Here is a 10,539-nt window from a genome sequence, read left to right as displayed (position 1 = left end):
GAAATGTCCTGAAGTCAGTCCAAGTTTTGCTCGCTCTTATTTCTAATGAAACATCAACAACAAACAACTTTTATGAAGTTTAGCAAGAGACTTGGCTCAGGACAGCCCTGTTTCCACCACATTAATGCACATTCATCCTTCGTCCTGCTGCTGCGGAGACACTCTTTGTGTGTCAAACCTGAGATTTATGTCCCTCCAGCTCTTCCACCTCACTTTTCTCCCTGGCTGGTGTCACTTCAACTCAGTGAATGAAGCGTGTAGAGAGGCTGAAACAGTCGGCATTAAAATCAGCACTTTTAATCTGCTGATTCAAGCGCTTTGCATGTCTAACTTTAATGATGTATTTGCACCCTGGATATGACTTCATACAGACCAGAGGAAGAGAGATTGGGGGGTTCAGGGAATGTGTCGCACCCTGCTCGATTGAAGGTGAGAGACTATCGACCTTGGTGGAGTGTGTGTGTGTGTGTGTGTGTGTGTGTGTGTGTGTGTGTGTGTGTGTGTGTGTGTGTGAGTGTGTGTTTGGTCTCTGCAGTCAGTTACAATCTTACTGTTATCTTGGTAAAAACTGAACTCTCCTATTTGGGCAGATGGAGGGAACATTAACACTGTTTGTTTTGTATTATTATTATTAGGCTACAATTTTTATTTATTGATTGATTATCATTCATTTTAAGGGCTGAAATAGCTGATTTTAAAGATTTAACCCAAGGAAATAAAATGTCCCATATTTTATCACTGTTTCTGATACTATACACACTATTTCTATGATAGCTGCAGTTTGCGTGGCCCTTTTGGCTTGTGGTTCTTAAAAAGTGGCACCATTGTTGACCCCTCATCGCTGATCAAAATAGAGTTTTTGTAAAGTTCAGAGTTATTTCTTCCTTCACATATTTTAATCAATATTTTAAGGTTTTGGAGGTGTCAAAAGGTGAATGTGTCCATTATTTCACAAGAAAAAAGAAAATACATAAAAGAAATGTCAGGGAAAAAAATCTAACAATTTGAATGATTGTTACTCTTCCTTACTTCTTTAATCATTTCATCATCAATGTTAGTTTTCAAACATGTCAAATATGTCTGGCTGAATTTTGTGGAAATAAAAGGATGTATGAGACAACTATACTTCAATCTGATGGACTGATGCAGCCATAAAAAAACTCAAAGTCTTGTGCTTGAATATTTAATTCAGTGTAAACATCATAAAGACAAGCTGATACATAATACATATGAAACTGTCGCACTGTGTGAAATAAAGTGATTTTAATAACCTAAAGGGGAAATAAAAGTGGGAACCTGGATGTTAAAAAAAAGGATAAAATGATTTCAGCACCACGGACAGCTGCAGCCTGATATCTGCAAACAACTGTTAAATCAGTAAAGAAAACAAAACCACGACCTCACTCGTAACCACAGGTAATTTTAATGCTGCTAAAACAATAATGCATCAGTAAATAATATTAGTAATATAATATGTAATAGTATCACACTGAAAGGAGTAATTTGTCTACAGGGACTATTTTTTAATATTGACAGTTTGTTAAATTATCAAGAAAACCACCTTATTATAATTATTATTAAAACTACCTTAAATGTTACATTAACAACTTGTTATGGATCTCTGCTTTAATTTCTAAATGTTGCCAAGTAAGACACTTTGGACCTTTAAACGCATTAGTAAATGCTACCTCAATTCGATGACATGTTCAAAGTAAAATGGGACAGTTGTTGAGGTAAAATGGGACAGTCGCTGATGGTTAAAAAAAGACACCAAACAATTCAGCTTAATTGAAAAACAATCATTTGTCTTTTTTAAATGTTTGAATCCATTTATCAGTTTAGTAAAGGTCTGCATAATAACTCAGGATTTGATGGCACCTGGTTGCCTAGATACATGCTGATTTCCCTTCAGAAAAATGTCCCATTTTAGCTTGATTTCACTTAACACATTCAGGTAAAATGGGACTGTCCCTCAAAACTCCCATAAAAATGAGTGTATTATGAAAATATTTTGTTTAAAAGTCAAACTGTTAATAAAATGTAGCATCCTACGTCCATTTTTGTTGTTCTGTCCTCAGTTTTTTATTCCCAAAAAAACAGAAAACCAACATGGCTACTTTGACGTCCAATGATTAAAAGAAAAGAATTTGCTCTGTCCATCTTAATTATATCAGACCAATCAAAATGCTTGTTTCATGTAAAGGACATTTGCAGCACTAATACAATAACATGTTTGATAATTGGTTACTAATATTTAAAGAGCCCCAGATTTATCCCATTTTACCTGATGTCCTACATTACCTGACTTCACCCAGTACATTTTAGTTTTATTGCTATTTTTACTCCAGTAAAGGGTCTGAAAATGTGTCTAACTACAATAACTAGCTGCATGAACTGATTTTTATCACATTTTCAATGGATGTAGAAGCACTGTTTTAATCCAGAAGGATGTTTATGGGTCAAGTTGAGCTTAAATCCTCCAGAAACTTTTAAATACTTAACCAAAAATGTTCAGAAAAATGTCCCCCCCCCCCCAAAGATGCCACCAGAAAAAACACTGAGCTGAGCCTCAAGAGGAGTATTACACCTCAGTGATGTGATCGCATCCTGATGACATGTAGTGTTGGGAGGTTGTGGCTGTGATCCATCCAGCTGTGTGAGAGCAGTCGGGACACACTGGAGAACAAAAACACTGAACAGTTTCCAGACACCTTTTGAGCTTCATACAAAAACAAACTGCAGTATCTGCTTTTGTTCTTTTTTTCCAAATGGAGCCTAAAATAGATCTGACACCGACTTCAGCGACCGCCGCGCTTTCCTGCTGGATCCTCATCAGCTGCGGTGAGTGAAGGGGGGGGACAGAATATCACAGCTTCTCTACTGAAATGAATTGATGTGATTTCTCCAAACAAAACAGGCTTATTATAAACTTAACAGAGCCACTCAGTAGATATTCTGAGGTATTTTTATCCCTTAATGTTGCTACAGTGAGTTTATAATGACTTTTAATGGTATTTTTCATCTTTTGTAGTATCACTTAAATGCATGTGTAGTACTACCTGGAGGCATTGTTCTATCTCCTGTGGGAATTAAGCTGTATCATGCCTATTCTCATGCTCTTTTAACATCAAACTGCTACTTAATAGTGATTTTGTAGTGATTTTATAATATTTGGGACTTGACTTTACCTCCTTTAGTATCACACAGGAGCTCTGTATAGTCTCCTATCGTAATCCTATAGTCAAAATTGTGTAATATACATCTTTAATTTACAATATTACAGGTTTTTCCCTCCTTTAATTAACATGATTTGGTTTGATGTAGAAGAAAAAAAACACCTAAACATACAAAACATATAAAACTAAATAACACAAAGAGGATCTTATGCATAAACTGAAGCATGACACAGGATCGTTGTCCTAACTGCCCCAAATCAGGATAACAGCAAAGACGGCTGTGAAGGTTGTGACACATTCAATCTGACAGATGACAGAAATACGACCCATTTATACTTAATCTTATACAACTGGTTTCATTTAGATTCAGGAGATTGTTATTGATCATTGTTGTGGCTCTTGTAACTCTTTTTATGAATCCTTTGCTGATTGTGACAGTCTGACCTCAGTTGTGCTTTTTTTCTGGTTGCTGCTGGAGTGTGTATGTGTGTGTGTGTGTGTGTGTGTGTGCGTGTGTGTGTGTGTGTGTGTGTGTGTGTGTGTGTGTGTGTGTGTGTGTGTGTGTGTGATTATGAGGTCAGGAAATGAAAAAGAGATATCAATCTCATCAAGACTGCCAGATTAAATACAGATTAAACACAATAAATACAGTGAATTATTGTGGAGCAGGTATTACTCATTACAGGTAGTGTGTTGTAATTAAAATATTAAGTACATTCATCAATTTCTTCTTTTTCCACTTTTAAATTAAGCATTTTCAATCCAAGCATCTCACATAATCTGGTTTGCTGTTCCAAATTTTCGAGGGATTTAGATCCAAAAGAACCACATCATAAAATGTTTATTACATTTTTATCAAATTCCCTAAAAATACAAACTGAATTGTGAGAATGGGTAGAGTTAATGCATCTTGGATATTACTATACTGGAAAAAATAGCTGCAAAAATGAATCCAAAACCAATTTCAGTTCAGGCGTCACTTTTAACTCTCTGCTTCATTTTAAAAGGGTGTAAAATGCTTGTGGGTAGAAATATGAACAAGTATCCACGTTACAAACTGAATAATACACACAATTTAAATGCTTGAAAGTTGGATTTTTACACCTGCACAGATTAAATCAGATATGCATGAGCTGCGGTGATGCTGCTGTTCTGCTGACGCCAACAAAAATCAGATGCATTAAAAAACAAGCAAACTTAATGAGAATGCCACATGATGAAGTGCATTTTAATCACGGGGAGTTTGTTAAACATGACATGTTGAACAGAAACTGAAAAGCATCAGTACTTTTTAACAACTGATGAGTTAAACTACAATAATACATTTTGGCCTATTGTAACAGGATAGATATCACAAAACCACAAGTGTCTCTGCAGACATTTTAACGTCTCACATCTGAATCTTTGGGACACAGACTGCAGTGTAATCCCACATCACATCATCCGTTTCTCCCTCACTGGCAAACCCTTACCTGCAACATCACTTTGTCGGTTATAAATAGACAATATAATCACAAAAACTGGCATTACGCACATTTTGCACAGTTTGTGCTCTTGGCTCACTGTTTCTTGCACTGGCTAATCCCAAATTGCTTGCCGGTGATGCCAGTTTGCTTGCCAGAGTTCAAAGCTGTGTGAGAAAGAGAGAAAAAGGAAAGACGGAGGGAGAGGTTGCTTCTCTTAAAGTGAACAGTCAAGAGAAAAAGGAAGATATTTTACCACATGCAGCTCCAACCATTTAAGATGAGATCACAGCCTCTGCTGATGAGCAATGATCAATCCTCTCTCCATCTCTCTGTGTCTGTGTGTGTGTGTGTGTATGTGTGTGTGTGTGTGTGTGTTTGTGTGTGTGTGTGTGTGTGTGTCAGTGCTGGCTGAAGACTGGGCTCGTGTCCACACTGAGGACGAGCTCTTCAGGAGTTTGTTCGGGGGCTACAGCAAGTGGTCTCGTCCAGCTCGCAATGTCACCGACGTGGTCATCGTCAAGTTTGGCCTGTCCATCGCACAGCTGATAGACGTGGTGGGAAAACACACACACACACACACACACACACACACACACACACACACACACACACACACACACACACACACACACACACACACACACACACACACACACACACACACACACACACACACACACACACACACACACACAAATACTGAGCACATGTCTTCAAACATGTTTTTTCCCTTGTGTGAAGAATTTCTGACACATTTTCACACATTTCTTTTTCTTTACACTTACTAAAAACTGTTCTGCTCATTAACTCAATTTTTGGCTCCAAAACAGGACGAGAAAAATCAGATGATGACGACCAACGTGTGGCTGAAACAGGTAGAGACTGACTGTCAAGAGTTTTCAAATAAATTCACTTTATTGTCAGTATTTTGTACCCAATACTGATCTAGTATGTGAAGTGGTTTAAGCCTGCATCGTGGTGTGTGTTTACAGGAATGGACAGATTATAAACTGCAGTGGAGTCCTTCTGATTTTGACAACTTGACGTCCATCAGAGTTCCTTCTGAGCTAATCTGGGTGCCAGACATCGTGCTGTATAACAAGTAAAAACACACTCACACATCAATACTAAAAAACTGCAGTATGCTTCAGTTGCATAACTCCTTTTTACTGCTGCTATTACACTAAAGATTAATTTTTTTCACTGAAGTTTAAAGGACCAGTGTGTAAGATTCTGGGGGATTTATTGGCAGAAATGTAACAAAACACTACGTAGCTTCTCAGTATTAGCATCAGTCAGTTTTGGTAGTAAAATTATAATAAAATTGCCACAGCGACAGAATTTCAGACTTTCATGTAATTGGAATTAATTAATTTTTTCATGTGATTTTGAGTACATAAAAGCAATTTAAAGTATTTTTCTTCATCCTTTAAAGTTTGTGTTAGAATTGCAAAAATATACAGGCACAACTATCAGAAAATACAGATTTTTGCCATTTTTCCAGGTGTAAAAAAATATATTTTCAATGTGCACGCACACATCTAGGAGCAGACACCCAAGGACACAAACAAACTGTACTCAGACATGACTTTGAATTTCTGTTGGTGGAGCTGGAAATTATCTGTAGTGCTCAATTACCAGTTTGATCCATAACAATGTCCTCATCTGCTGAAGAGGTGGGAAGGTCACAAAGTGCTTTACAAGAAGTAGTAAGTAAAAAAAACAAAAGGTAAGAACAATTTTAGAAGAGTTTCAAAGTTTTACAATACTGGCAAAGAAATATAGAAGCAAAAGGAGAAACATAAGAGTAAAATGAGACAACTTCCGTTGTGCTTCAGTGTTATATTATAAATTAACTTGACTTGATGAATTTAAACTACAAGGCTTGTAAAAGAGCCTCTTAAAATCTGATTTTAAGTGGGATTTAAAAGAGGATGAAGGGGGATAAGAGGATAAGGAGCTCGCCCGTATACAGAGCCAAACGGCTTGATGATATCACAGATTTCTGCATATTCCTGCATACCAATTGGTGATACATGCAAATGATCTTGTTGAATAAATGACCCCGATTCTGTTGCGGCTGTACAGCGATGTTGCATCACACAGTTTTAGTCAAAGTCTGGTTTCCTCCCTCAGGGGCTCGATGAAGCATTAATTCAGAAATTTGTCTGGATGTAGACGAAACTTTCTCCTCCCCCAGTGTGTAGGTTAAATGAGCTTGCATCATGATACCGGCGTCATTGTCGTTAAAATTCAGTTATCAATTATTAAAAGTTGCCTGTGTAAACTGGGATAGCTTGAGGTTTATTTGGTTTAACTTTAGACTTTGAAACAAAATGAGACGGAAACCTGGGAGTCATTTCATCTGCTGAGTTCAGAGGAAAAAACGATCCCTTTTTATCCAAAAAAGAACTCAATCTCAGTGCCTTTTCTTTCTTTCTCATCAATTCTCAATCCTGTTTCCCCCCTGACTTTGCTTTCATCCTGGGTTTTCCCTCCTTCCTTCGTTATTTCACTTATTTTGCTTCTCATTTTCCCTCGTCTCCTTCACTTCCCAGTGCCGATGGAGAGTTTGCTGTCACCCACATGACCAAGGCCCAGCTGTTTCACACCGGTCGGGTCCGTTGGGTGCCCCCGGCCATCTACAAGTCCTCCTGCTCCATTGATGTCACCTTCTTCCCCTTCGACCAACAGAGCTGCAAGATGAAGTTCGGCTCTTGGACGTACGACCGTGCTAAGATCGACCTGGAGCCCTTTGAGACCACTGTGGACCTGAAGGTGGGAACATCACCCTTTTCTGTTCTTGTTCCTCCTCTGTTTGTTCCTTTTCTCTCAGTTCAGGCCTCTCCAACAATTTGCCTCCTAATGCCTTCTCTGCCTCTTTACCTCCCCTTATCTACAGTTCACATGTGCTCCTCTCAAATGTTTGGGTGTTGCAGAAGGTTGCCAATAAACTCTCCGGCTGTTTACTGAGTATTTCTCAGCTTGTTGTTGCATTACAGCATTCAGTTCAGGAGGAAAACAAAATGCATAAATTAGTTTTTCAAGATCAGCAAAAGAGAGAAACTAACTAATCCTGCGGAGATAAATCAAGTCTAAAAGGCTGAGGTTTGTTAAATATTTACTCTCATAATGTCAGAAACTTTGATATTTTTTCTCCTTTTTCAACAGAAAACTTTTAGGTACCTTTACTTGAAAATGTATTTACAGTTTCTTCCTTTTTATCTGATCATCAGAGTTGTTTTATCCTTTTTAGCCAAATTCCTAGCCAGGTATCTTCATGGTAATGTTGGTCGGTCAGTCCTCTTAAAACTTTCGTCCAGAATGAAACATCTTGACAACTAGCAGATGGATTACCATGAAATTATGTGCAGATATTAAGTGTCTCCAGAGGATGAATCCCATAAGAGTTGGTGATTCTCTGACTTTTTCATTTAGTGCTACCAACAGGTTAAAATGTTCAATTATTTGATTTCTTTTCAATGGATTGGCCACACAAGTTGTGAAAGATGGTATGCTATGATTGATTGGGTCCAACTTGTATGATCACTCTACGATTGAGTAGTCTGACACAGTGACCATCTCATGAAACTGAAATAAGGTCCAGTCAAAGCATTGGTCCTGTTTTGTCCCCTTTGTCTCAGTTTGACAGTTGTACGATCTCCACTTTTAGGATTACTGGGAGAGCGGAGAGTGGGCGATTGTCAACGCGGTTGGCACCTACAACACCAAGAAATACGACTGCTGCCACGAGATCTACCCTGACATCACCTACTACTTCATCATCCGCCGCCTCCCGTTGTTCTACACCATCAACCTCATCATCCCCTGCCTCCTCATCTCCTGCCTGACCGTCCTGGTCTTCTACCTGCCGTCTGACTGTGGCGAGAAAATCACATTGTGCATCTCCGTGCTTCTGTCGCTGACCGTCTTCCTGCTGCTCATCACCGAGATCATTCCATCCACGTCGTTGGTCATACCGCTGATCGGGGAGTACCTGCTCTTCACCATGATTTTCGTCACCCTGTCCATCGTCATCACCGTGTTCGTGCTGAACGTGCATCACCGGTCGTCGGCCACTCACACCATGCCTCGATGGGTTCGGAGGCTCTTCCTATCGGCGGTGCCACGTTGGCTGTGCATGAAGCGTCCGCATCATGGCTTCGGGCCTGTAAGGTGGGAAAAAAAGGAAGGCCTCCTTTTGGACACTACTTTTAGTCGTTGCATGGTTGGGGCTGGGTATCCATACCACAGTATTGAAGACTTGATCAAAATGTTGCTTATTTTAGCTAAAGTTTTTGTTTGGCTGCTTGTGTTTAACCACTTAAAATATAAGTTTTAAGAACTTTGGCTGCTTTTGTTAGATTAAAAGATTTTTTAAGAACACACACCAATAGTGTAGAAACTCGGGTATTATATTGGGGCTGTTATAAAATATATTACCCACCTCTATTTTTAAATTCTGCTCACTCACTTTGTTTTGGCAGGACTGATAAACTCCTACCAGTTCATACTCCAGGCCCTTCCCACAGCACCTCCATCTGGATCACTCAGGAGTCCGATGTCGATCTCCATAGTTACCGGGATGACAACCGTTGCCACAGTAGTCCCCAGCTTGACTCCCTGGATGCGGGAGGTGAAATTCACTACTGCGACCACCACCATTACCCTAATACAGATGGTTTCACAAGGTTTGGGATGAAGATAGCAGGACGGTCGAGGGTGTCATCACCTCAAGTGATCGGTTGTACCCTCCTTCCGCAGAGACACTCTTCACTCAGCTTGGACTGGAACATCCCTTCTTTGGAACGTGGTTCAATCCAGAGCCAGTTAACCTCTGCCCTGTCTCCTGCAGTGATATCGGCCCTGGAGGGGGTTACCTACATCGCAGAGCATCTGAGAGCAGAGGACGCAGACTTTTCAGTGAGTTCTCCCCTCGAAAACATCTTGAAAACTCTTGTCTAGTTAAGTTTGGACTGCTTCTGAGATCTGTTTGTCTGTTATGTCTCTACAGGTGAAGGAAGACTGGAAGTATGTCGCCATGGTTGTGGACCGGATCTTCCTGTGGATGTTTATTATTGTGTGTCTGCTGGGGACAGTCGGACTCTTCCTGCCTCCATGGCTCTCTGGGATGATTTAGAGCCACGTTTAATGTCAGAAAGAATTAATAAAACAATTAAATTAAGGAATACATTGTTTGTTCTTAGCCAACATATTTAGAGAGAGACACATTTAACCTGCAATCTTTTTTTTTTATTTCACAAATCTGCTAGAAGAATCATATTTTCATGTTAAGAATGACCGAAAAGGCAATGAGAATAAAATACCATTCTACCATTTTGAATATGCACTTTGTGTTGCACTTTGAATGCAAATCTGTGCTTAAATAAGCAGACTAGAAGCCAAAAAATGCTGCTTGGGGATTAGTAAAAACCCCTAAATCTTTCTTACACTGTGCTCAATGAAAGTGGGTTTTTATTTGCCCCCTTTGACATTGGCTCACCATCAGTTACTGTCAATCAGCCAATATTCAAAGAGGAGGAGAGAGGAAGAAACAACTGACAAAAAGTGTGAAGAAGACTGACACTGAAAAGCTAACAGGATCTGATGCAACTAGTCTCAGTGCTACTAAACCAAGGTGAGATCAGAGATAGGAAACAGTCTAGGAAAAATGTGGCTTTTAGGTTTTTTTTCAAGAAGTAGAAAACAACAGATTAATGTCACATGAAGGAGAAAAACTTCAACTGTGAAGCTCTCAGCTCTCAGAGTCTGTGGAGCCTTGAAGCTCATCCACTGTGACACTTTGAAATCGTATCGTCCAATTATCAAAGACGATAGAGAAGATGAGAGAGCGACGAAAGAAGAAGAAAGAAGATGTGGAAGGATGACAGGGGAAA

The 10,539-nt window shown here is 39.4% G+C and overlaps 1 protein-coding gene across 1 annotated transcript; it reads left to right on the top strand.

Moving 5' to 3' along the window:
* The first annotated feature begins 2,768 nt into the window (after nt 1-2,768).
* LOC133976667 (neuronal acetylcholine receptor subunit alpha-2-like) lies at nt 2,769-9,782 on the top strand. Its single transcript, XM_062414926.1, has 8 exons — nt 2,769-2,841; nt 5,045-5,196; nt 5,473-5,517; nt 5,635-5,744; nt 7,201-7,420; nt 8,316-8,818; nt 9,130-9,565; nt 9,657-9,782. The coding sequence occupies exons 1-8, from the start codon at nt 2,769-2,771 to the stop codon at nt 9,780-9,782; spliced, it is 1,665 nt and encodes a 554-aa protein (XP_062270910.1).
* The last annotated feature ends 757 nt before the right edge of the window (nt 9,783-10,539 follow it).

The sequence above is a fragment of the Scomber scombrus genome, chromosome 24 (genome assembly GCF_963691925.1).
Source record: "Scomber scombrus chromosome 24, fScoSco1.1, whole genome shotgun sequence".
NCBI classification, from domain to species: domain Eukaryota; kingdom Metazoa; phylum Chordata; class Actinopteri; order Scombriformes; family Scombridae; genus Scomber; species Scomber scombrus.
This window is presented reverse-complemented; position numbering and strand designations above follow the sequence as displayed.

Coding starts and splice junctions, on each gene's coding strand:
- LOC133976667 (XM_062414926.1), top strand. CDS start 2,769: ATGGAGCCTAAAATAGATCTGACACCGACTTCAGCGACCGCCGCGCTT. Junction 2,842..5,044: donor CTGGATCCTCATCAGCTGCG/GTGAGTGAAGGG, acceptor TGTGTGTGTCAG/TGCTGGCTGAAGACTGGGCT. Junction 5,518..5,634: donor CCAACGTGTGGCTGAAACAG/GTAGAGACTGAC, acceptor GTGTGTTTACAG/GAATGGACAGATTATAAACT.